Below are 27759 nucleotides of genomic sequence, written 5' to 3' on the forward strand. Positions count from 1 at the left end.
CAAAATTCATCTTAGCCAGAAAGGGTGCTTGTTGCAAAATTAGACTCCCAGATGCTGGGAGGAGAAATCGGGTCAGTGAAGAGCTCAGATGTTTCATCTTTAAGGTACTCAATTAATCTATGCTTAATGGGTTAGGACATCTTCACCAGTATGGCTTCTTGGGCCCCACTCTCCCAGGGATTCTGATGTCTAAGTAGTACTGGGCATGGGCCTGGGCTTTTGTATTTTAATAACCATTCTTTGGTGGTTCTTATTATTGGGTAAGTTTTAGAAAGAGTGGGTTAGTACATACTAGTGTTAGTAAAGGGGTGAACATGTTTGTAAAGAACTATATAGTAAATATTTTAGTATTTGTAAAATAAACACACTAACCCCAAAGCAGCCACAGGTGATACCTAAATGAAGATCATGACTTTGTTCCAATCAAAATTTATTTATAAGAACATGTAGTGGACAAGATTTGGCCCAGGCGGGCCTGTCGTTCCCTGGGCCCTAAAGCATTTTTTGGCATGTTTTAGTATTTTAAGTCAAAGTATTACAAACTTTAGGCCCCACAGCTGAGCAGATGATGTGGGACGGGAAGACCTTTTTGAGCCGCTTTGTGTCCCTCTGGACGTCAGACCTCACCTGTATCCAAGCATCAGGCTAGACATGACTGTGATATCTAGCAGAGAGCAGCTGGCAATGAGTGAGTCACCATCAGCGACTGAGACTAGGACGGAGTCTTTGAGATCAAGACGACAAGGGTCAATGAGGAACGAGGCATAAACAAGCCGAACATAGCTCTGAAACAGACACAGCGAGCTGATTACCATCCCTGAAAACTCCGGCAATTCTGCTTCCTTTGTGGGTTTGCTCCTGTAAATACCTGAATTGTCTTCTATGTGGTGGTATAAACGTTCCTAGGACTGGTTGTAATTTAGATTTTTGTAGGAACAGCAACACTGTTGGCCTCTCCATGTGTGTGTATACATAAAACAGTATGTTCCTTGTTCAAATCTATTGCACGGGACAAAGGTAGACCCAGAACCAGCGACAGAAATGTCAGCCTGCTGCAAAGAGGACAGTCACTAATCAGGGTTCAGGAAATTGGAGTTCTGCTTCTTTGGATATACTGAGGCAGCCCCATCCTCCTGTCTCTGAACCTCTGTTTCACATGCAAAACCGGATGGTGGGCTGTGTGGCCCACTCCGCTCCCTAACATGCCTTGCTCCACTCTGTGAAGACTGACATGGAAGAAACTGACAGCATTGTGACTTTAGAGAAGGGAGGTGGGTGGGCGGCTATCAGGTCAGACAAAGAGCCCACTAGGTTTGTGTTTGTGGCATCTTAGTGAAAAAAGAGGGGACTGAAAATTGCGTCAAGCAGAGTTGTCCAAACAGAGAGGCCTGCAGATTTATCTGGTCCATTCCCTTTACTTCTGTCTCTGTCTGAAGCCCCTCACCCCCACACACCCAGGATTTAAGCATCCAGATGTGCAACATACAAAGACATTGATCTCACGAACAATCACTGCTGTAATCGCTTTCAGCATCCGTCTCCAGCCTGGATTTTGTATTGTCTGCTGGCAGCAGATTGCACCTCACCCCCATGCCTCAGGATGAGAACTCTGATATTCCTTGGCTGCAGATTTAAAAAAAATTGGACATGAGACCCTGTCTCAAAACACACCACACATACACACACACACACACACACACACACACACACACACACACACACACACACACACTGATGTTCTGGCTCTAACCTATGTAATTGGCCTGGGGTGGGGTCTGGGCCTTGGGGGCTTTTAAAACTTCTTCCAAGCATTTCTTCTGTGTGGCCAGAACCAAGCCCCACTGCTGGGAGATGTGATTGTTGACCCCACTGAACATAGCTCGGCCCAAAGCTGACATGATGAGGACAGTTTGTTTCTGATGTGCCTTCTTCTTAGGACTCAGCCCTCCTGTGGCTGCTCTGGTAAAAGAATCCTAGCCAAGGTGTAAATGGTATATAATCGCTTAATGTACTGCCTTAATGTACAGCTGGCATGGACCTTTGGGGTTTAATACAAAGGAATCCCTGATGGAAAGACTCACAGGCTTTATGGCAAGGCCCATGGAAGAGGTATTTAAAGTGGCCCCGAACCTGATCTATCCCTCAGTCCTCATCTCAGTAAATGACAACCCTGGTCTTCCTATGGACTTCTCTCTTTCTCGCTCCCCATATCTAACCCATCAATGTACGATCTTGGTTCAGTCTTTGAAATATGTCCAGAATAGACTCACTTTGATCATTTTCATTCCTGTCATCCTAGCCCATGCCAGCATTACATTTTAAGTGTCTCACTGCAATAACAAATACTGCATTTAGCCACACCTAACTGGTCTTACCATTAACCTCCTATACTCAACTTCCTCACAGCAGCCGGAGGCATACACATACATCAAACCCCATCTACTTAAAACTCACCAGTAGAATGAAATCCAGAGTTCTCACCGTGAATTACAAGGTCCTACATGACTCAGCTTTCAGCTGCCTCTTAGAGCATGTCCCCTCTGGTCCCCATTCCAGAACTGTATTCCAGTTACAGGGATTCCTGTCCACCTCAATCCTATGCCCACCTCAGGGGCTTCACCATTATTTTTGGTCAGCAGCCTGTCTCACCTGGTAGCCTCATTATCATCTCTGCCTTGCTCCCTTTGGGTTTCTGATAAATGTCACCTTTGCAGATAGTTCTTCCCTAACCATAAGATGTAAAATACTTCCCCCTCCCCTAGAATGTATTTGTGTATGTGTACATGTATGTTTGTATCCAATACATATGTCCCCAAAGGAATTGAAACCAATGCCTTGAGGAGATACTCACACCCATGTTCCCCTTAGAATTGTGCACAGTCCTCAAGACATGGAGCCAATCTAAGTGTCTGTAGACAGAGGAAAAGGCAAATAAATTGTAGTACATATAGATGACAGACTATTATCCTGATTCTAAAGGAAGGATACTGTCTGAAGGCCCTGGGTGCAGTCTTTCCGCATTGCAAGGGGAATCAAAAGCGAATTCTGTCATTTGTTACGTGGATGAACCTGGAGGACATTGTGTTACATGAACTAAGCCAGGCACAGAAAAACAAAGACCTTGTGATCTCACTGATACATGAAATCCAAAAATAGGAGAGTCATAGACGCAGAGTAGAACAGTGGTAACCGAGAGCTGGGAGCAAGAGGGAGAGGGTGGGGAGAAGCTGTTCAGAGCCCCAAGTGGCAGGTAGAATGCATTGGTTTAGATCTAGTGCAGAGTTAAGAATAACGCGATTGCAGGTTTCAAAACTGCTAAAATAGCAATCAATCCTACTATGCCCGCCCTTGCCATTCTCTTGTGTAGTCCTTTATGCCTTGCTTTAATTTTTTCTTACTGTAGCCACCTCTTAGCTGCAAGGCTATTCCAAGCCCCCAAGTGGATGCCTGTAACATGCACAGAACTGAACCATATATATATTGACTTTTCATATAAAGAGAGAATAAGGTTTGATTTACAAATTAGGCATAGTAAGAGGTTAACAACAATAACACTATGAAACAAAACAATTAAGAGAGAGGTGTGGCACATGCCTTTAATCCCAGCACTCAGAATGCAGAGGCAGACTGATCTCTGCCTTCAAGGCCAGCCTGGTCTACAGAGCTAGCTCCAGAACAGCCAGGGCTACACAAAGAAACTGTCCCAAAAAACAGGGCAAGGGAGAAAGAAAGATAGAGAACAATTATAACAATAACAAAATTTATTTTAAATGTGTTAATTGTTTCTGGCATTTTCCATGTTATATTTTTGAACTGAAGTTAATAATCAGTCACTATAATCACAGATGAAACTGAAAGCTGGGCATGATGGCACATGCCCATAATCCCAGAACTTGGATAGTGGGGTAAGGAGGACGAGAAGTCCAAGGTCATCCTTGACTACATAGTGAGTTCAAGGCCTGTCTGGCTTCCATGACACCCTGTATCAAAAGAAAAAAAAAAGAACAAAACATAAAATTGCAGGAAGAAGAACTACTGTAGTTATGTGCTACATAAAATATATTTATTAGCCAGACATAGTGCTACACGTTTGTAATCCTAGCACTTAGGAGGCAAAGACGAGAGCATCACAAGTTCAAAGCCAGCCTGGAATATATATAGTGAGCCCTATGTCTAAAAAAAAAAAAAAAAAAAAAAAGGCACACCATAAGACCATAAGGCCGTGGAATTCGGTCAGTCTTACTTACTCCTGTATCCCTCATCATCTAGAACATTGACAGGCAAATGATAGCTGCCCTTTAATTAATCAAATGAATAAATAAATACCCCTAAAGACATGAGAATGCCCTTCAGCATGACTCTTGCATTTCCTGGTTGCTAGGCTGCCTGCAGCTCAGCAGAAGACTAGAATCTGAAGAACACCTCCCTTGGTCTCCACAGGGGATTGGGTTCAGGACATCCCCATAGATACGTAAATCACGGATACTCAAGTCCTTTATATGTATATATAATGGCATAGTATTTGCATGGAACCTACCTATACCATCCAATATACTTCAAATCATCTCTAGGTGACTTGGGGATTCTGAATACACAATAAATGCTATGTAAATAGTTGTTACACTGGATTGTTTAGGGAATGAAGGCAAGAAAAAAATATCTGTATGTGTTCAGTACAGAGGGTTTTGTGGTGGTGGTGGTGTTTCATGTATTTTTAATATGTGCTCGGTTGAGATGCAAGGATGCAAAGCTGTGGGTAACAAGGGATGACTGTGGTTTACAATGTTTGCTAATCATGCTTCCTGCTGAGTTTTGGGAAAGTTTTCAAGAATAAGAGAGCCTGACTGATTCTTTGGGCATTTCATGCAGAATTGAGTAAACAAAGTGATGCAGCGTTTAGAAGTAGAGAGCCAGGGGCACTGAGCTAAATCGCACATATCTCTCTTCCTGAATAGTTCAGAAAGTGTGAGTGAGTCATTTTGGAGGGCTGGGTTTCTTCTCTCTCAGATCTCAAAAATATTTGTTATAAGTCTCCGTTCTAGGGGCATATCTATGAGATGAATAAGATTATTTCTGTAAGTCCTCTGGGAAGTGTGTATTCACACACAATAGAGTCTACTGTTTAAGTTGATCTCATATTAAGAAAACTGAATATGTAAAATTCAATGTATATGATTACTGAAGAATTTTTTTTGCAAACCTCCTTAGGCTTAGAGCATTCATAATGGGATTCAGGTTTATCCAAATTCAAGTCATGCCCAGCCTTTACACAACACACCAATCATACAGGGAGACAATTAGCACATTGCCTTATAGCACATTACCTTGCACTTAATAGGTAATCAATACTTCTCTATTGACTCATGGATCATTAAGGCAAAATATCTCTGTACTTGGACATTTTGTTTTTGAGACAATGTCTCACAATTGTAGTCCAGGCTGGTCTCAAACTCATAATCTGCAAGCTCAGCCTCTTGAGTTCTTGGGATTACAGGTGTGTACAACCACACTTGGTTGTATTGAGACATCTTAACTCTAATATTAAAGGAATGGAGAACTCACCAGCCCTTTGCTCTTTTTTCAGTCCCCCAAATCTGCCTTCATCAGTGCTGCAAAGAAGGCCAAGCTGAGGTCCAATCCTGTGAAGGTCCGATTTTCTGAGCAGGTGGCAGTTGGAGAAACAGATGCAGTAAGTACGGCTTTGGCTTCCCTCCTCTATCCTTGGCCAGAATCAACCTGGCTATTGAGGTCTCAATCAGGGCCTTCTGGCAGTGGATGCCTTTATGAGGGAGTTGGAGCAGAAGGATCCTGGTGCTCTGAGTGAGTGGATACTGAGGAGAGAAGAGTGTCTGGCATCCAGAGAGGATTGGGAGGGAGGGAAAACAACATATTGATTCACTCTGGATCTTCATGGTGCTTAGAGAAATTTTCGTCCATAGCACAATAGCGTACACTCAGGGCAAGTGTTCCATAAACATCTTTTGGCTGCTTGACAGAAGCAGCGAGGAAGTGATGGTTTTGTGAAGACCCAGAGAACAAGTGGCTGGTGAAATTGAACTCTCTTGACATTTAAGTGGCCCTGCAATTCCACATCTTGACTGGAGAAGACTGCACTGATGGGTAGCCGCTTACAAGAAATGATACAGACTCTGTTTTTCCTAGACACCAGAAGGGATCCAAAAGGAATACCTGCTCCCTGCCACTGGCTATCTTTCAGTGGGGTGGGGTGGGGATGAGGGGTGGGCAAGTGGTCCAGACTGAGACTATAGCAAATCTTCTGCTGTGTGGTATCATCTCAAAGAGCAGCTAAGCTTGGCCAGTCCGTGTCATGCAGCTGCCAATCTAGGGATTCATGGCCAGCCCACAGATTTCTTGCCATTTTGTGGGGTGTGCATGCAGTGAGCCATCTACCCCAGATGTGCATGTGCAAAACAGGTAGGTGGAGAGCAGAAGTCGGTGTGCACATCAGTCATGAATTCTGGCCCAGAATCCCCCAGAAATCGGCAGGTGTGGGTGATGCCCCAGTGGGAGTAGACAGAGCTGGAGCTAACAGGCACTGGTGTGCTTTTGTAGGCAGTGGTGGGATGGGCTGTCAGAAAGCTTGATCACATATGTACAGCTGCAGTTGTGGAGAGACATAACAGCAGTCCCAGAATGAGCAGAGAAATCAGCAGGATGCCGGGCATTTTTGTAGTTTTCGGAGGCAGAGCCGCCCGGAAGAAGGGAGAGAGGACACAGGTGTTGTCCATCCTCTATTCCTCACCTCTCTTCCTCAAACCCAGCCCACACCTTTCTGTATCCCTGTGTGAGGAAGACTGGGAAGCTCAAAGGACAACCAGAAGATGGTTTGTTTAGTTAACACTCAGGGTCCATGTCAATCCCAAGAGAAGCGGTTAAAGAGACATGACGGTTGATGATCAGCGAGGAGAGGGAACAGGATCGATCCCTATTTGACCTATAAGTCAAAGTGAAACGGATTGCAAGGTCCAAGTCACTGATGAGACATTGGTGTCCTGAACTATTGAAAATTCTGAGGACATAAGCTTGAGTTTGCAAAATATGGACAGGTGTATCCTATCGCACCTCAAAATTTCAGTCAAGGCCAGGACACTCAGTGAAGAACTCCTGCCCTCCTCTACGTCTTCTCTCCTTTTCTTCCTTCATCTCCTTTCCATTCTCCAAGTTCCATACCTTGCAGCTAGGCCACAGGCAGAATGAAGAGCCATCTCCAATTCAACCATACTAGCAACCGCCCCAGGGCAGCTAGAACCTGTCCAGAGTTGACTTGTCTCTCAGACAGGTACCAAGCTTGGCCTGAGACTCTGTCTAGCGGGGGAAACACATCCGTCTTCCAACCCTCACGGTTGCTGCCTGTGTGCACCATAGCAGTCTGCTAAGCCCCGGGGAGACCAAGTCCAGGTGACTCCAGGCTGCCCCATCATCCCCTTCCCCTTGTGTTCCAAGGCTTTATTAAGCAGCCAGAACAAAAATAAATCCTGTGGGCGTTCCTTGCCAACTCTATTTTTAAGCAAAATCAATTAAGTAATTATCTAAGTCCAACCCAGTGTGCTAAATAAAACTTGCCACCGCTGAGCGTCATCAGCCTGGGGAGCTGGGCCTCGGGGCCAGGCAGGAGTGGGGCATCTCAGGATCAGAAAGGCCTGGACATCATCATCACACTTTTCCAAACTGATATCCATGGCTCTCCTCCTTGGTTTGACCCCATCCAAACTTGCCTTCTGGCTCCCCACCACTGTTAGCCACACCCAAGCTCAGGAGGACTCGCTCACTTAGTACTTTGTCCACAACAGCGCCTGGATCTGAACTGTTCTCCTCTGCCTTCTCTGATAATCTATACCAGCTATCTCATTCAAAACTCAGAATTCAATTAGCCTTACATAGAAGCCTCACCTGCCTTATACCAGTTAGTTTGTTTGAGGTTCATAATGTTCAGACAAGACAGGGGTTGACAACAAGAATGCAAGTTAGACTCTCTCTCTCTCTCTCTCTCTCTCTCTCTCTCTCTCTCTCTCTCTCTCTCTCTCTCTCTCTCTCCTTGCTCTCTTTGAAACAGAGTCTCACTGTCTATCCCTGACTCTCCTAGAACTCCCTATGTAGACCCGGCTGCCTCCAACTCACAGAGACCAACCTGCCTCTGCCTCTCAGTTGCTTAGATTAATGATGTGTGCCGCCAGACCCATCTCGGGGCCTCTAGTTTTGCTTTAGCTCCCTGGGTTCTCAGCAGGAGCTGATTACGCAATAAGGCTGCCACTTAGTTAAAGAATCTGGCCATCTATACACTACAAATACCCATAGAATGGATGCTGCTGGACCCAGGAAATGTGTGCATCCTCTTTGTGAAGCTAATCATTCAAGTAAGCACATAGTAAGCATATAGTAAGCACCTACTGTTCATTCATTTAGCAGTCACTTATTCAACACCAACTATGTGCCAGGCATGCTATTCATTGTTGGCACCACAAAGATGACTAGATGTGGTCTTTGTGCTCTGAGGTTACTGTTTGATTATAAATGACAAATGTTCTTTAAATATTGCTGGACGCTAGGTATGGTGATATATGTCCGTAGTCCTAGTACTCAGAGGGAAAAAAAAAAAGAAAAAAGGAACCAGTCTAGGCTACATAGCCAGTTACTCTGGGCTGTATAACAGGACACTGTCTTGAAAATAAATGAATAAATGAATGATTATTGTGCATGGCAGCACACATTTGTAAACTTAGCACTTTGGAGTTAGAAAAGGGAGAGTTGTGAATTTGAGACCAGCCTGGGCAACATAGGAAGACCCTATCACAAAAAGTGTGTGTGTGTGTGTGTGTGTGTGTGTGTGTGTGTGTGTGTGTGTGTGTGCTATGTGCACTTAGTATCTCAGGGAGAGAGACAGTCAGAGCCCTGAAGGGGTAAGCCAGTCCCAGAATAATGAATTGTCAGAGCCATGGAGGCCTGAAAGAAGGAAGGCTTCTAGCAATGGTAAGACCTGAATCTGGAGAGGTAGACAGGTCCAGGTCAAAAAAGATCTAAAGAACTAGGCTTGGTGACACACACCTTTAAGCCCAGCACTTGGGAAACAGAGGCAGGTGGATCTCTGTGATTTCTGGCCAGCCTGGTCTACTTGATGAGTTACAGACTAGCTGGGGCTACATGGTAAGAACCTGTCTCTAAAAGTCAAAGAAACAGAAAAGGGGCCTAAGGAGATAGCAAAGTGGCTCAGCAGTGGAGTGCTTGCCTGGCATGGGCAAGGCTCTAGGCACCATCCCAAGCACCAGAGAATGGCAGAATAAAGGCAAAGATGGGCTTGTGAAGGGCCTGGTGGGAAAAGAAGTATCTGGAGATAAACTGGGGTGTGTGAAGTGGTCCCAAAGAAGACTCTTGATGAGCTGTTCATGCTGTGTATAATGGTCTCTACTGATCTAGTGCTGTGTAATGCTACAGAGCTTCAAACTGCAGTAGAATGCAAATATACCATGATAGAAAAGGAGAAGTGGACTTTGGCTATGGCTCAACATCTTCCTGGGGATTTTGTTCTGATCTGCATGTAGCATTATTGTTGATCTTGTCTTTCCTCTGTCTCTTTGTTCTCATATCCCTTCATCTCCCTACCTCCCTCACCTTCTTTCCCTTCCTTTCTACAAACCCTTCTGCTTTCCCCTCTTTCCTGTGTGTCCACAGAAAATGATGAAGAAGGAAGCTCTCCTCCTCATCCCCAATGTCCTGAAGGTTTTCCTAGAAAATGGGCAGATCAAGTCATTCACATTTGATGGCCGGACCACTGTTAAGGTACACAAGGAGTCTCCTCACCTGGGGCAGCTGTTCATTTGTGTTCCTCTGAGATTGCACACAGTGGCTTCACTGCTGGAACAAGATTGCCTTTGATCTGTGCTCTGGAGTGTGAGGCTGCAAAAATGTATAATCCTCAGATGAGGCTGGTAGTAGAAAATTGCATGCCCAGCTGTGTGCTAATTGTTGTAAAAATGTGTGTGTGACACACACACACACACACACACACACACACACACACACACACACACGAATGCACATCTGCTTGTCAACTACTTTGTGTTCATGCTACACCGGGTCCTTCAGGACTCTTAGGAGCTAAGCAATGTGAAGATCATTAAGCCATTTATAAAGCTAAAGTGATTTATATTGATACAATAACACCTACGCAAGTTTACACACAGAAATAAACAAATGTCATCTCTTGGGAGATTAGCTTAGCCATGTCTTGCTTTTTAAATAACAACCAAATCTTAGGCACTGAAGCAAGATTTGAGAAGTCCAACCACAGCCCTTTGGCTATTCTTTTCACAGGAAGAGCAATTACTGAACTGTGATTCTCAACAGCTCAGCCAGGCGTCCAAAAGTCCTAGTGATTCCTTAGTCCTGAAGAGTAGAAGTGTGATACAGTTTACCCTGAGGTTCACTCTATAGTGGGACAGAAATAGCTATCCCTGACTCTTCGGGACTCTCGCCAGAAGGAGAATGCCAACCCAGGAATGAATGTTCTTATGCAACCAATGCTGCCCAGCAATCTGGGCAGTTATGACACCTGCCCAAGAAACCTACCTGGCCCACAGCTGTCCTGTGGTTCCCATGCAAGGGCCAAGATGACCCTATAAATAAATAATCCCATCAGGTACAGTGACACAAGCCTGTAAACCTAGTACTCAGGAGGCTAAATCAAGAGAATTACAAGTTCAAGGCCAGCCTGTGCTACAAGGGGAGACCCTTTGGGAAAGAAATAGAGGAGAGAGGAAGAACTACCCTCAGCTAGAAAACTCTTATTCAGAGGAATGATCAAGTGTTCAGAATGGCCTTGCCAGTGTTTTTCTACTGGAGTTTACAGATCATTCCCATATGGTTTAAGGAATGTCTAAGAGTGTTTTGGGGTCATCCCATGTTATGTCATGCTACTGGCATTTAGAATCTCAAAGTCAGAGATGCTAAGCGTCCTCCAGGAGACAGAACAGTCCCTGAATTATTAAATTGTCCTACCCAAAGTTTATTTGGAAAGCTTAGGCCAAGCTAGGTACCTCTAAGGAGCCTAAGACTCAAGTGTACTCTTAGGAAGTTATGGCATGGTCTTGGCTATGGAGGGTCTTGGGCTATGAAAGAGGTTGAGACAGAACTAGGTCACCCCAATGCCAGAATCTTCCTTGGTCTCTTCATGGGTTAATATACTCATTGTGGATTTCTCAATACCCTAGAGCACTGACCAACCTCTCTTCCTCTTAGAGGCTCAGAGCACTTCCTACCTCAAATTGCCACTACCATTGTGGCATCCAGGCAGTGCTAACCTTTGACACTCAGTCTCGCTCTGCACTTTAGGAAAGGTGCACGGCTGTTTGTTAGATTTTTGACAGGCTTCCAAGCCACTTGTGGCAAAGAGGTACCTGGAGAAAGTGAAAGTCTGGCCTGGTGGCAGTTACACATTTAACACCAGTTGACAATCACTGGCTTGGCTGTCCACAATGTCAATGTAACTTAACTGCAAAGAAAACCAGACCTATCTATGCCAGGGTTCTAGTAACACTCAAGCCTCTGTGACTACATGAATAGCACAAAGAAATTCTCTCAAGTACCCAGCACTTTGCCGTCCTCTGTTCAAATGACTGAGCATCTCACATAGAGGGGATACTTTGGCAGCCCTGTCTGTCAGGGAGCTCTGAACTCCCAAGCCTGCTTCCCTCCAGCCTTTGGGGGTTGAGACATGCTGACTTTGCAAATGTATACACTGCAGTGCGTATGCTGAAGCCACAGCAAATAGATGGCACACGCCTCAAAACTGACATTTGGGCAGCCCCCACCAATATGCTGTCAGACGCCCTAGTATTAAAAGTAGGGCAGCAGAGCAGACGGAGCCCAAAAGTAGTCAGTTCTATGACTGTACTCCAGACACGTGGCATTGTTCCTCTTTGTGGACATATTTTTTCAAGTTGCTAAATTGATCGTCTATAAAAGCTAGCTATGGCCAAAAATGAACATTTTGCCAGTAGCTCAAGTCATTTGATTTAGATTATGAATCCGGAAATAGTACACTTCTTAATCACAGAAATGTAGCTTTGGCTTTTGCTCATCCATAAGAGTTGACAGACAAACCTAAATGGACATTCTGACTTAAGAGAGGTGAGCAGAGAGCCAGCACAGTGCCTGAACTCCATAAGCATTCAGGAAATGATTTATCTAATAGAGGGAGAGAGAGAGTAGGAAGAGGGAGGGAGGAAGCGACAGAAGGAGGAGGGAAACATCCATTCACCATATGTCTGCCAGAGGAAATTCAGGGACACACACATTCACCTCCTGAATCTTTGGTGTTCCCCCAGGGCCCAGGCTCATGAGGCCTTTTACTGGTCCCAGAACTCAGTATCTGGGCCACCACAAAGCCTTTTCCACAGGACTGTTGTGCTTGATTTCCAATATTTTCTCATGTATTCATTACTTTGAGTAACTCAGAGTCAAGAAAGATGCCTCCTCTCAAGGCTCTTTTTCTTCTACAGGATGTGATGGTGACCTTACAGGACCGTCTCTCCCTGAGGTACATTGAGCATTTTGCTCTTGTCCTTGAGTATATTGGGCCAGAACAGAATCACAAATTCCTGATTCTCCAAGACAAGCAGCCCCTGGCTTATGTAAGTCACCCTTTATCCTGGCTTTGTCGCTGTGTATAACCAATGCTAGGGAAGAGCACCCAAAACACTGCTTAACTAGAAAATTCATCATGATGTAGTCAACCAGCTCCCAGAAGTCGCAATTCTAATCTGAGGTGGAGTGTGTGTATGCATGTGTATGTCTATATGTATGTGTATATGTGTTCTGTATGTATATGTGTGTATATGTATATGTATGTATGTGTATATGTATATGTGTGTATGTATATATGTGTGTATGTATGTGTATATTTATTGTGTATGTATATGTGTATATGTATGTATATGTGTGTGTGTATGTATGCATATGTATGTGTATGTATATGTGTATATGTATGTGCCTATGTGTGTATGTGTTTATGTATGTTGTGTGTGTATGTATGTGTGTGTGTATACTGCTGTGAGTGGAATCAAAGGACTTGTACATCACTATTCCTCTGAGCCACAGCCCAGCCTTACCTGAGGGGCTCACTATCCATCTCTAGAGAACCTTTGACAATGCCCTTTGTGACTTAACAAAGGCATTTGTCTTGGTCTCTATTGACAACTCTCCTGTTTCCTGGAAACACTGCCTGCTAGACCCCGATGCTTCCTAAGAAGAAATTTGGCCTCTTCGATAAGGACTGTGATACAGAAAGGTCAGAACTAGAATCAAGTAGTAGTTGGGAATGAACTGTGCAGAATCAAGAATAGATAGCAGCCGGGCGGTGGTGGCGCACGCCTTTAATCCCAGCACTCAGGAGGCAGAGCCAGGCGGATCTCTGTGAGTTCGAGGCCAGCCTGGTCTCCAAAGCGAGTTCCAGGAAAGGCGCAAAGCTACACAGAGAAACCCTGTCTCGAAAAACCAAAAAAAAAAAAAAAAAAAGAATAGGTAGCACATCATCCCCATCATCTTCCAAAGTAGAGGAGGACAAACTATCTCATCCTCCTAGCCACACCATATGGGAAAAGACCATCGAAATCTAAGATTGTTATATTGGATTTCACCCATATTGAACCACCAGGAAACATCAGAGAAGTGAGCAGGGCCAATCTGCATTCCCTGGTAGGGTGGGAAAGAGCTGAAGAAGGACAGTTAGAAAAAATAGCTTTTAGAAAATGTATGGAAGCCAAACAAAACTCACAAAGCAGCCCATCAAGATAGCATACTCCTGGAATCTAGTATATGAGAAGCTGAGGCAGGAGGATCTGGAGTTTGAGGTCAGCCTGGGCTACATAAAGCTTGGGCTACAAAGCAGAGAAACAAGGCTGGGGATGAAGCTCATTGGTAGAATATTTGGCCTGCATAAATCAGACCCTTTTGATCCCTATTGCTGTGTAAACTGGGTATGGTGCTATGCACCCGTAATCCCAAGCCTTGGAGGTAGAGGCAGGAGGATCAGAAATTCAACATCATCCTTGACTAAATATCGAATTTGAGTGCAAGGCCAGCCTTGGATACTTGAGACCCTGTCTCAAAACAAACAAATCAGATACACACAGAAAAGAAAATATTTTATGAAAGAGAGATTCAAGTTTCAGCTCAAACACAATCCAGGTAGGAAAGGAAAGGTGGTATCTGTTTAGAGAGCTGAGGCACCTCCTACCCTATCCAACAAATAGTCCTCTGAGTCAAAGTAACGTCTTGTTCCAAATGGGATTTCAAGCTTCTTTATTATGAAAATTTTCAAACATACACAATATATATGAAATATCATATGATAAACCCTAGTGTCCATCTCCAGCTTCAACAATTACCATTATATTGTCAGCATGTTTCATCTGTATCTCTAAATGAGGTTTTCAGTCTTTGATTTGAACTCTCTAAGCATCAATTAGTCTGTTAGATGCTAAGCCTGTCTGCAAGAAGAATCTGATACATTTTCAGGACTCCTCACCCCCTCACTCCCATCTTAGCACTTAGACTCAGTTCTTTGTAGGGGCAATGAAACAACCGGGTCTTGCTATATATCTCAGACTACCCTCAAACTTGTGATGACCTTCCTGCCTCAGCCTCCCAAGTACTAGGATTATGCATGAGCTACTGCATAGACCTCATTCTTGATAAAGACCATGTCCTTAAAAAACGATTAAAAAATACTAGTAACAGCCAGGCATGGTAGCACACGTCTTTAATCCTAGCACTCAGGAAACAGAGGAAGGGGGAATCTCTATTAGTTCAAGGCCAACCAGGTCTACAAAGTGAGTCCTGCCTCAAAAGAAAAAAAGCTTCATTGATAAATTAATAATATAAAAATAGGGTAATTACAAAACTATATTATAGTAAAAGTTATGAGTTGTTTATTTCTTGAATTTTCTATTTTGGACTGAGGTTGTCTATGGGTAACTGAAACCAGGGAAAGTAAAATCCAGGATGAGAGAGGAATACTCAATATGAATTTGCCAGGTATGAAACCAAAGTGGGAAACAACAGCCTAGCTCATCCCTACACCTACTTTAAGAAGCCACCAAGCTGCCTGCCCCCTCCCAGTCATTGATTCTATGGTTTCTTCTCCATCCTCTCTTCCTGGGGTTTCAGGTGGTACAGCGGACACACTATCATGGAATGAAATGCCTCTTCCGAATCAGCTTCTTTCCCAAAGACCCCGTGGAGCTGCTGCGTCGAGATCCTGCTGCTTTCGAGTACCTATACATCCAGGTAGAGTCTGGCTTGGGGACACAAAGATAGAGCAGTGGACAAACGAGCAGGCAGGCTCTTCTGCCATCACAAAGAAGTTGCTATGTAAGGTCAACCTTCAGCTTGCTCTGAAGGCCTTTTCCTTTCTTGCTTCTATTGTAGTCCATTGTCAAGTTGGCCAGGCTGGTGACTTGAATTTGATTGTCAAGGTGCTGTCTACTTGTCCACTCAGATCCCATCAGTTTTCAGAAACATGCAGTCCCAAGAACTCTGGTGCTTTCACAGAATCCCAAGGTTTAACAAGCTCTTTTGGGTTCCATGAACTCTCAACCCCCAATCCCTAGGTTCAGTAAGGAGGTGGTGTTGACCTCACTCCATCCAGAAATATTTATTGAGCCCATATCCCGGGTCAAGTCCTATGCTGGGTCCTGACAATCAGAGGGGCAGAAAGGATACACTTTCCTCACTAGAGTTCCTATATTCATAACTATAACTACAACAGGGTTCAATGTCAATATGACACCTAGGAAGCAGTCTGCCAGCCCTACAGGAGAGAAAGACAGTAAAGGCTTCACAGAGGGAAAGATATTTGTATACTCCTAGCTGTAAATAATGAGTGGATGTTTGCTCCGTAGAAAGATGGAAAAGAGGGGTTGTAGTCCAAGCAAGAGCCCTTGCATTTTCAAAGGTATGCTGACGAGAAAAAAACAGAAGTGATTTATTGCAGCTTCAGTACCGGATGTAATGTAAGAAGCAATAGAAAATGAAATTGGAGAGCTGGGAACCAGGGAGTGAATGCTTGGTAGGCCACGGAGAGCAGACTTTATTCTGGAAGCTGGGAAGTGCTTCTCAGAATGTGGGCCCTGAACCAACAGCATCATCAACTGGAAATTTGTTAAAGATGTAAATTCTTGGGCCTTATCCCAATGATCTGTTTGAACAGGCTCAATGAGATTAAAGCAAAACAAAGCAAAACAGGGTCTCGAGTGTCCCAGGCTGACCCCAAAGGAACTATATATCTTTTTTTTTTTTTTTTTTTTTTTTTTTTTGGTTTTTTGAGACAGAGTTTCTCTGTGTAGCTTTGCGCCTTTCCTGGAACTCACTCTGTAGACCAGGCTGGCCTCGAACTCACAGAGATCCACCTGCCTCTGCCTCCCAAGTGCTGGGATTAAAGGCATACGCCACCACCGCCCGGCGAACTATATATCTTAAGGATAACCTTGAGCCTCTGATACTCCTGCCACCACCTTCTAGGTGCTAGGTTTACAGGCAGGCACCACGATGTCCAATTCTCCGTGAGAGTTTAATACCCTCTCCCCATGCCCAAAGCTCTTGAGACACTGGAACCACTTCATAACAATGGTTCCTTAATCCTACTTGAACATTGGGATTATCTGGGAGGGGGCTGAAAAGATGGCTCGGTGATTCTTCAAGAAAACCTGGGTTCAATTCCTAGTACTCACATAGGTTCGTAACCATCTCTACCACCAGTTCCAGGGGATCCAAAGCCTAGGCACGTTTATGATATACAGACAATTATGCAGGCAAACACACATACACATAAAATAATTTTTAAAAATGAATTACCACCAGAGGTGGTGGCGCACGCCTTTAATCCCAGCACTCAGGAGGCAGAGCCAGGTGGATCTCTGTGAGTTCAAGGCCAGCCTGGTCTACAGAGTGAGATCCAGGACAGGCACCAAAACTACATGGAGAAACCCTGTCTCAAAAAACCAAAACCAAACAAAAAACAAAAAACAAAACAAAAAAAGAATTACCTAGGAAAAAATATATTCTATCCCCCCAAATCTGGGCATGGAGCCCAAACATTGGCATTATTTAATTATCTCAACTTATTCTAATAAGCATCTCAACTCATTCTAATGAGCAGTCAAGGTAAAGAAATTCTGCTGAGGAGTGGGTAAGAGTGCTAAAAGGAGTCACCTGGTCATTATCCAGAGGAAGAGTGATGTCCACAATCAGGGCTGTGAACAATGGGGTATTTGGAGTGGGATTCTGGGGAGATGTAAAGGCTTTGATTTGCTGAGTGTTGGCAGAGATGGTAGTAGTCCTCACGTTAGCAAATCAAGGCAGTGCCATGAGCTTGGAGACAGGATAAGTTCATTTTAGGCCATGTTGGGCTTTAGGTGCCCACACAGGACATATGCAGCACTTGATGAGGAAAAAAACCAAACTTATCTGTCTCCAAGGCTGTCACTTGGGACTGCAATGAGAGCCACTGCAGTTGTCCTTTCTGCCCTTTCTGACAACCTAAAATGTTAAGAACATTTCTCAGCCTCAAGTTCCTTTGCCAAACCTCTAGGGGCACAATGGGTTGTGCAGTTTAGTTTAGTTCTCATTTTGTTTGTCCTGAATTTCTTCACTCAAACGTCCAGGGATTGCCTTGGTTCTCATACTTTGGAATTTGATGACAAGATCGTGCCCAGCACGATATTTATGATAATATGGACTTCATCTGGATTTTCCCTTTTTAAAAAATTCAGTTTTTTTTAACCAAGGTCTAATTTGGCACATAACAAACTGCACATGTTCAAAGTGAACACTGTGATAAATTGTCACCCACAGCCATCACCACAATCAAAATATTGAACATATCCAATGTCATTGACATTCATTCCTCAGGCTCCTGTGTAACTCATCCTCCAGGCAACCTCTGACTGACTTTCTGTCACTATAGATTTGTTTTCATTTCCAAGAGTTTATGTAAATTAAACCATACAATATGTATATTTATTTTGAACTGGCTGATTTTCTTCAATTGTTTTTTTTTTTCTGGGGGCGGGGGTGGTTTGGTTTTATTATTTTAAGACAGAGTTTCTCTGTGTAGCCCTGGCTGTCCTGAAACTCACTTTGTAGACCAGGCTGGCCTTACACTCACAGAGATCCTCCTGCCTCTGACTCTCGGGTGCTGAGTTTAAAGGCGTGCGCATCACCACCACTCAGTCATTTTTCTTGTTGAGTACTATTCATCATGGTATCAGAATTTGTTGCACATGTTGATGGACATTTGAGGTATTTCCAGATTTGTGCAATTACAAATGAAGCTTCTATGAGTATTCATGTCCAAGTCTTTGCATAGATGTGTGCTTGCTTTGCTATTGGGTAAATGGCTAGTAAAATAATGGTTTGATTAGTTTTCTAAAAGAAATTCTAACGCTATTTTCCAAAGTGGTTGTACCATCTAACATTCCTATCCATTACGTATTACAGTTCTAGCTTCTCCAGTCTTGTCAACTCTTGGTATAGTCAGTCTTTTTTTTTTTTCACTCTAATATTGTATAGCGGTATCTCTTCAAGGTTTCCATTTGCATTTTCCTAGTAACTAGTGGTGTTGGATAATTTTTAATGTGTTCACTGTTGTGCATCTTCTGTGATGAAATATCTATCCAAATCATTTTCCTGCCTTTTTATTGGGTTATTTGTTTTCTCATTATCAAGTTTTGAGAGTTCTTTATGTATTCTGGAAACAGTCATTTGTTGGATATGTTATTTGCAATTATTTCCTCCCAGTCCGTGTCTGGCCTTTTTGGTCTCTAAACAGTGTCTTTCACAGAGCAGATGTTTGAATTTTGATGAAGTCCGGTTTGTTAATCTTTTCTTTTAAAGATAGCTTTTCTGGTATCATATCGTGTGTGTGTGTGTGTGTGTGTGTGTGTGTGTGTGTGTGTGTGTGTGTGTATCCATCTATCCAGTGTATTGTGTATTCATGGATGTGGATGTGGATGTGTGTATTCATGTATGTGTATGTGTGTGTGTATGTTGGCATATAGATATAGATACACAGTTGTTGAAGCTCCACTCATTGAAAAGCCTCTCTGAATCGCCTTCATACTTTTATTAAAAAGCAGTCTGTGTAAGTAATAAAACCTCTAGATATAGTGAGAAAGCAGTTGTCTGTGTATCTGTAGATCTCTTTCTGAACCTCTATTCCATTCTATTGATCTACCTGTCTATCACTATGCCAACCACACACTCTATTGATAACCAGGGCTTTCTAATAAGTCTTAAAATCAAATAGTATTTGTCCCCATCTTTGTTCTTCTTTTGAAAAATTGTTATTTACTCTAGGCCCCCTGCATTTTTCATGAGAATTATAGAATCAGCCTGTCGATTTCTCTTAAAAATCCTACTGTGATTTGGATTGGAATTGTGCGGAATCTGTAGATTGATTAAGGAAGAATTGATATGTTAACAATACTGAGTCTTCCAGTCCATGAACAAAATATTTCTACATTGACTGAGGTCTTTAATTTTCCTCAGCAGTGTTTTATAAGTTTTTGATATAGTGATTTTTTTCACATATTTTGATAGATTTATCCCCAATTATTTCTTATTTTGATGCCATAATAAATGATTTTTATTTTTGTTGTTGCTGCTGCTGCTGCTGTTGTTTTTAAGACATAGTCTAATTCTATAACTCAGGCTAGTATGGAACTGTGTAGCCCAGGCTAGTATTGAACTATGGAGCCATCTTCCTACTTCATCCTCCCAAGTCCTGGGATTATAGACATGAGCCATGACACCCAGCAACGATTTAGATTTGTAATTCAATTTCCAATTGTTTGTTGGTAGCATATAGAAATACATTTTTAGAGTGATTTTTATGCCTTGTAACTTTGCTGTACTCAGCAAATAGTTTTAGAGGTTTTTTGTAGAGTCTACTGGATTTTCTGTATAGATAAACAACAAGTGTTTATTTTCTTCTCACTCACCCCCCTTTTGATACAGTCTTGATTTATAGACCAGGCCAGCCTAGAACTCACTGTGTAGCCCAAGCTGGCCTTCCAATTCTCGTGCCTCAGCCTCCAAAGTGCTGGATTTATTTACAGTCATGAGCCACCACATTGGGCTGAAGTATCCTTTTCCTGTTCTTTTCCTTTGCTGTAGTGATACCACTGTGGCTCCCTAGTCCCAGGGCCCTTTGCATTACAACCTCAACCAAAGGACAGCTGTTCAAATGAAGGTGGAGTCATCGGTAGCTGGGGTGGTGACCCTTAGAGTTTGGGAGGTTATCTATTATACCCTTGACTATCACCTACAAGGTATTCCCTCAAGACAGCATAAGGAATGTCGACACATCAATGTTTTTGTCCTTTGGCTCTCAAGGAACAGAATGTCTGCTCCATTTCTGCAAACTATCATCATGGGCTTCTGTACCAGAGCCCCACAGAGAGCTTCTCCCAGTGTCTTTCTCTCCTTGTACTCATCTGGACTATTACAAGAGCCTGGTATGGCTAGTGGTTGAGTACAGGAACCCCAAAGAGCAAGATGTCTCTTAGAACAGGAGAAAGAAAGGGAATGAGCCAGTTCTCACTTGCACAGCAACCCGGACTTTTCTACCCATTGTATCATGCTATTATGTGACCTGCCTCTGAGAAGAGTGTCTAATATTTGCTGAACCAAGCACATAATGTCTCTGTGACCTAAGGCTCCCCTGTTGGCTCTTCCCCAAGGGCAGCAGCCCTCTCTTTCACTTGCTCTATCATGTCTTGCTGGTGACATGATTCTTTTCTGGGACCCAGGGGGAAAGCTAGGGAAGCAGAGAGGGAAACGGTGTCTCCTTTAACTGATGGATTTGGTCTGCCCTCTCTCACAGAGTCGTAATGATGTTATCCGAGAACGCTTTGGAATGGACCCCAAGCCAGAGATGCTTTTGGACCTTGCTGCCCTCCACATCTATATCACTGTCTCAGCCACTCGGCCTAGTCAGAAGATCACACTCAAGAATGTGGAGTGAGTTGTGAAAGGGCCCTACTGGAGGAGACAAATAGCTGTCTATAAGAAGGTTCAATTGTTGAGCTGTGCTCTGCTTTTCAAGGTCATAGCCATTCTATAGGGGTAAGAATTTGAATTCCTGGTACCTAGCCTACCATGCTTTAGAGCTATAGTTTCTATTGGGTACTCATGGTCACAGTTTGCCGGTCCTTATCCTTCTTTCACTTTCCTAGTCTCTGTTTCTCCATCTCTGCTTCTCAGAGTTACTCAGATTCTTTCTTGCCATCTGTCCCTCCCTTGATCCCATTTTGCCTCTCTCACTAATCTCTTGCTTTTCTTCTGGTTTTAGGAAGGAATGGGGCCTGGAACCCTTTCTTCCCCCCTCCCTCCTGCAGGGGATCAAAGAGAAGAACCTTCGGAAATCTCTCTCTCAACAACTGAAGGCCCACCAAATGCATCCTTCTAGCAGCACCAAGGTACCCAGAGGAAACCATTGGGCACCATTTTTAAACACTAGAGGCCTCCAAAGGGTCCTGGGTGGTACTCTGGGGATTTCTACCACTCTTTCTGACTCAAGTGCACAATCTGCCACTCTTTCTTGGGTGCACATTCCATCATTCTTTTTGACTAGGGTACACATCTGGCTTGGCCAGGTGTGAGGCATTTACGGAAAGGAGTTTGCTCCTAACCCAAACTTTGTCCAAATAGGCTTAGCAACACATCACTGCAAGCCACTGTGTCCTTAAAAAGAAAGGAGCAATAAGGAAGGTCATTCTTGGGGTCTTTCACCAATTAGTACTGATGGAGCACCTGTCCTGTGGAAGGCATTGGCCCCTGAGAGAGGCACGTATTTTCCATGAGAGTGACTGCTCTGTCCCTCACTAGCTTCCTAATCCATCAGTCCTAAACTAGGGAATTTTAGGAGATGAAAGCCTGACACAGAGCTGGGGCCACTGCTGGGCTGTCTTCTGAATTCTAGGAGACACCAGTCTTTGCCTCTGAAAGGCTTCTTTCCCACCTCCCCTGGCCCTGCTGGGCCTTCTTAGGCTGCTAAGACGCCATCTGCTTGTGCTTCCTGCCCAAGAGGCTGGAGGATGGTGACAAATACTAGAATCAGCATGCAGATGTAGACAGGAGACACAATCACCCCCATATATGCCACCCATTCCAGATTACTTGAATTACCAACTAGCTTCCCTTTTAAGATGCAAATTTCCCCAGAGAGCTAAGCCATTCCCACCTTACTGTGCATGTTTAATCAGATTGTTTTTTTTTTTTTTCTTGGCTGAGAGCACCAGTGCTCACCACCATCTCCACAGCAAAGATTTTTTTTTCTATGAAGAAAGCCTGGCTTTAGCCCTTGAGTCAGGCATAGTCAAGTAGGGAAATAATACCATAATTCCCACCACAAAGCAGCAGGCACTGGTATTCTGCAAGTGTTCGGGAGAGACGGATGCCAAGCCCAGGCTAGGAGAAGAAGAAGAACTGGTATATTTAGTGCCAGGGCTGAGACTTGAAAGACAGACAGATAGGAGCCTGTATAGATGAATGGCTAGAAGCAGTACTAAGAGGAAGACTTTTCTCCTTCAGGAGATCCACCTCTACAGAAGCCGGCCATGGGAGTCATGGTAGCCAGGAAAAGAAATAAATGGTTCAGCCTATGCAAAGCTACAGAATATAAGAGACATGAAGCTGGTGGAGGAAGAGACAGGAGGAAGACTAGGGAGGTTGGCAGGAGCCAGTTCTTGGAGGGCTTTCTGTGCCATAGAAAGGGGTTACACACAATCCTGTAGGCAGCAGGGAGCCATGGAGGAGCTGAAGCAGGAAACTGATGTGATTCACTTTACTATGTTTTAGGATGTTCCCACTAACACTAGGTGGGGGTAACTGAGAGAAAGAAGCTGAGTTCCCAAAGCCCTGACATAGGAAGAAATGCCAAAGCAGTGGTAGAGGGCAAAAGAAATAGGTAGATCCATTCAAGATGAAATGGGGGGGGGGAGTAAAATAAATATGATTTGGTGACTAATGGCCCTCAGATGAGAGTATTGATGGTCCGAAGATCAGAGTATGAAGGGAGAGTCCTGTGTCCCTCACAGGTTTCTAGCTCAGTTGCCCCAGACATGCTGACAGAGACCTGGAAGCCCAGAGGAAGAACAGGCTTGGGACTTGGGAGTACTCAGTATGAAGGCACCAAGTGGGACCCCATGATTGGCAGTGTCAATGAGACTAAGGTTCTGAAGGATCTTAGGAGAGATGCATCGATTGGGTGATGTCAGAGTTGGGGCAAAGTGCTTGATTAATGCAAGAACAAACAGATTCAACTGATACTTTAGGTGCTGGGATCAAGAGGTCTGAGGAGTGCTTAGAAAGGTAGGTGGAATGCTGAAGGTGAGAGCCATCCAAACTGGAAATTCCTTCCGGCTTTACCCAGGCCCTTCTCATTTCCACAGAGTAGGCTGATGACTAGCACCTGCCATAAGAGGTGTTGGAGGATGTGGGCTTGTTTTTCTGTGCTCCTCTGGATTCTTATTTCAAGGTGGGTTGTTTCCACAGGGCTCCGCAATTCAAGCAAAGCTCCAGTACCTTCGAATTCTGAATGAACTTCCGACCTTCACTGGTGTTTTGTTCAACACTGTAGGCCTGGTCAGTGGGACTATGGGGGAGGGGCAAGGTGTGGGGCCAGGGGGAGGGAACCAGCCCTTCGTTGGAGGGACAAAATCGGTTAGCTCTCATATTCAAAGCATCCACTGCATCCATGGATCCAACCAACTGCAGATCAAAAATAGTCCAAGAAAAAATGTGTTGGTACTGAGCATTTATAGACATTTTTCTTGTCATTATTATCTAGACATAACAGTATAACAACTATGTACACAATATTTGCACTGTGTTAGGTATTGTAAGTATTCTTGAGAGGGTTTAAAGCATACAGTAGGGTCAGATGTGATATTGCATGCTTGTAATCCCAGCATTCTAGAGGCTGAAGAACAAGGATCATGAGTTCAAGATTGAGGCTATCCTTGCATATATAAGACCCTTTCTCAAAAGTACACAAGAATATATGTGCAAATGATATGCAAATGATATGCTATTTTATATAGGAACTAAGCACCCATGGATTTTGGTATCTACAACAGAGTCCTGAAACCAATTCCCTATAGATAATGAGGTCCAAATACATCTGCTTTCAACACCCCTTATCAGCCCTTCTGTGCCCCCTTCCTATATTCCAGGGCTTGACAACCCTTGTCTGTAAAGAGCCAGATAGAGAATATGCTTGCCTTTTGTTGGTGGATCAAATGGATCTCTGTAGCAGCCAGTCAGTCCTGCTGTCTTAGCGTGAAAACAACTACAATGTATTAACAAATGGGGCTTACACTGTGCCAATAACTATTTAGAGACACAGAAATTTGAATTTCACAGAATTTTCATGTGACAAAAATATGGTTCTTTTGACTTCTTTCCAACCTTTTAAAAATGTTTTAAAATTTTATTTTTAACCATTGAGGCATATGAAACAGGTGATGGGCCGTATTTGGCCCATGGGCCATAGTTTGCCAACCCCTACTCTATTTGTTTGCCTTTACATATACATACTCCCATAGTCCCCTAGCCCAGCTTTCCTGAGTCTCCACACTGCCCCCTGCCTACCCAGAACCTGCACTGCACAGTGATGCTCTGGGGCAGGGCTCAGCTGGCACCATCTCTAGGACTACTCCAGTCTAGTTGACTTTGGTAAAAAGAAATTCAAATCATCTTACTGATTGGCTCCAGGTGCTTGTCATGCTCTGTGGAACACACTGTCGTGCTAGCATGGCACACTGGAGACAATTGGCTTATCAAAGTGCCTGTAGGCAGACTTAAGAGGTTCCCGGGGTGATGTTAATAGCAGGGAGTGGGCCAGCAGAAGGCTCTGCTTTCATGATAGCTTCAAGGAGTTTGTCAGCCCCATTTAAGGGAATCCAGTCTGTCAGACCTAGAAGCAGCCATTTGTACACTGGGATTTGTAGAACACTGAAAGGCCCCTGGCCCCTCCCTTCACCCCCACATGCCCTCAAATCTCCCTTCCACCACCCTGACGTTGCTCAAACGCCTATTGGTCATTGCTTTGAGTCAAGGCGGCTGGAGTACCTATTAAAGGGTAAATCTAGGGAGCCCTTCATTAAGCACCTAAACAACCATGAATGCCTTAGGCAAAGTTATTTTTTCACTTTGGCTTTGGCACTGGGTGAGAAGTGCGAGTTGGTGGAGGGTGGGTAAAAGCCAGACGTAATGCTGCCTAGTCAGGCAAAAGCACCAAGTAAGAGCTTTGGATGGCTTTCAAGCAATTGTGAAAAGTACCTCGGGGCTCAATAAGGGGAAGTTCTCCAAAAGCACCAGAAAGAACATACTTCACCTACCTCGGGATTTTGTTAGAGCCAGCCCTGATGCTGCTCACTTAACTTACTGCTGTAGCTAAGGTGTGATTTAGGCTGAGGATCTAGGATCCTGTACCAGGGAGGTTCCAGACTATTTTCCCATCGAGGTTGCCTTTTTAACACTGGCACTGAGCCTCAGGTATTTCTCCTCCCTTCCCCCACTCCTCACACACCCCAGCAGAACCAACATAATACATATTTTCTCTTCCTCACTGCCTCTTCTCCTTGGACCTTCTCTCCACTCTGTCTGTGAATGTTGTCTGCCTGGCACACTTGGGCACTAGGACGAGAAGCAGTCAGCCACCACTCTCCTGGTGGGACCCCGTCACGGCATCAGCCATGTTATTGACCTCAAAACCAACCTCACCACTGTGCTGTCCGAGTTCAGCAAGATCAGCAAGATCCAGCTGTTCCGGGAGAACCAAGGCGTGGCCCGAGTGGAGACCAGCATCATGGATGCCAAGGTGAGCCCTGCTTTGGGGTGCTGCTTCTTTCCAGAAACATCCCTGAGGGACAAGGAAAGAGAGTTGGAGCATGTGAAGGGAGGCTCAGCGATTCTGAAGTGGCTTCTCCATAGAACTCTGTCTTCATCTTCCCCTCCTCCATCTTCTAGGTCTTAGACCACCTAAGATGGTTGTCAGCATGCCTTAGTTATTGCTCCATTGCTCTCATTAAGATAGCATGACCAAGAAAACTTGTAAAAGAACGCATTTACTTGTCACTTACAGTTGCAGAGGCTTAGAGTCCGTGAGCATCATGGCATGGAGCAGGGCCCAGACAGGCAGTAAGCATAGCACTGGCCCAGTAGCTGAGCACTCACATCTTGAGTCACAGATCCAAGGCAGAGAAAGCTAACTAGGAATGGTGTGGGTTTTTGAAACTTCAAAATCCACCCCTAGTGACACACCTCCTCCAAGAAGGCCATACCTTCTAATCCTTCCCAAACAGCACTATCAATCTGAGATGTCCAAGTATTTAAACATATGCACCTACGGGGACCATTCCCATTCAAACTACCACACAGCACTATGTAGGGCTAGAAAGTGTTGGGTCAATCTGAGTCAGTTCTCCCCAGAGAGCTGGAGCACCAGGAGCTCATCCCACAATTCTTCTTGTCATAGCACAAACAGAAATTTGAATTTATGGATATCATTGTGGCTTGTAATTCCAGTATTCAGAAAGCTGAGGCAGGAGCATTACTGCCTACATGGTGATTACAAGTTGAGCCTAGGCTACATAGCTAGCTCCTGTCTCGAATGTTAAAAAAAAAAAAAGGAAGAATATAAAATTCATATAGCTGGTATGGTATTGCATACCTGTCTGTATTCATAGCCACTTGGTAGGCTGAGAGGAAAATTAAATTTCACAGCATGCTTTGGCTAAATAGGGAGGGAGTCCTTGTCTCAAAATATTTGTGTGTGTTCAGTGTGTACAGGTGTATATGCTCATGCAAGTGGAGTCCAGAGGTGTCTTCCTCAGTTGCTCTGTATCTTACTTTTTTAGACAGGACCAAGGCCTATTTGGCTGGACTGGCTGGCCAGCAAGGCCCAGACATCCTCTTGTCGTCTCCTTCTCAGCACTTGCATTGAAGGTGCATTGCTCCCACACCTTGTTTGTTTACACGGATGCTAGGGGTGGTCCTCAGGTCCTCATGCTTGCACTTCGCTAACTCAGCCATCTTCCCAGCCCCACCAAAAAGTGCTTATGGCTGGTGAGGAAGCTCAGTAACAGAGCACTTGACTAGCAAAGGAAAGACCCTAAATTCCATCCCTAGCACTGTAAAATGTAAAAAAAAAAAAAAAAAATCACACTCACATGGAATGTCAAGATAAATGTCTGCCTCAGAGATTAAAGAAGTGTATGCCTTAACCTATCTCTGCCCATCCCACATGTGTATTGGTTGGGGAGCACCCACTCTGAGCTACGTAAGAGGTATGTCTGTACATGGACTCAGTGGTTCTGGGGAGTGGATGAACAGTCAGAGCCAACATCCCATCTCATCTCCCAAAGTCCAGCTAGAACCTCAGAACCTTCCCCACAGATCAACACCTTCAGACTGGCAAGCAGCTGTCTGAGAAGTTTGGCAGCAATGGTCAGCCACCCCCTCCACAGTTCTCCTGTTTGACTACAGCGACCAGTGTGGGCAGGGGGCAGGCCTTCCTGCCAGCTGGCAGAGGTTCTCCGAGGGAGGTACAGCTTTCCCTTCTTAAAGGCTTTCCCACAAGGACGTGTAGTTAACAGATTAAGTGGTGGAGTGTTTTGCTGTTTCAAAAAGAACCAATTATTTATTTTTGTGTTTGTAAAACCCAGGAAGCTTTAATAT

At 44.2% G+C, this 27759-nt stretch overlaps 1 protein-coding gene across 1 annotated transcript in view; it reads left to right on the forward strand.

Moving 5' to 3' along the window:
- The window catches only part of Frmpd3 (FERM and PDZ domain containing 3), a 72776-nt gene that overhangs the window by 15118 nt on the left and 29899 nt on the right, over nt 1–27759 (forward strand). The window contains exons 4-11 of the mRNA XM_059251508.1: nt 5585–5689; nt 9688–9795; nt 12516–12647; nt 15184–15303; nt 20900–21036; nt 21368–21494; nt 23572–23661; nt 25721–25900. Of these exons, the coding sequence (XP_059107491.1) occupies nt 5585–5689; nt 9688–9795; nt 12516–12647; nt 15184–15303; nt 20900–21036; nt 21368–21494; nt 23572–23661; nt 25721–25900 (999 nt within the window). The remainder of the gene's footprint in view (nt 1–5584; nt 5690–9687; nt 9796–12515; nt 12648–15183; nt 15304–20899; nt 21037–21367; nt 21495–23571; nt 23662–25720; nt 25901–27759) is intronic.

This window comes from Peromyscus eremicus, chromosome X, assembly GCF_949786415.1.
Source record: "Peromyscus eremicus chromosome X, PerEre_H2_v1, whole genome shotgun sequence".
In the NCBI taxonomy this organism is placed as follows: Eukaryota; Metazoa; Chordata; class Mammalia; order Rodentia; family Cricetidae; genus Peromyscus; species Peromyscus eremicus.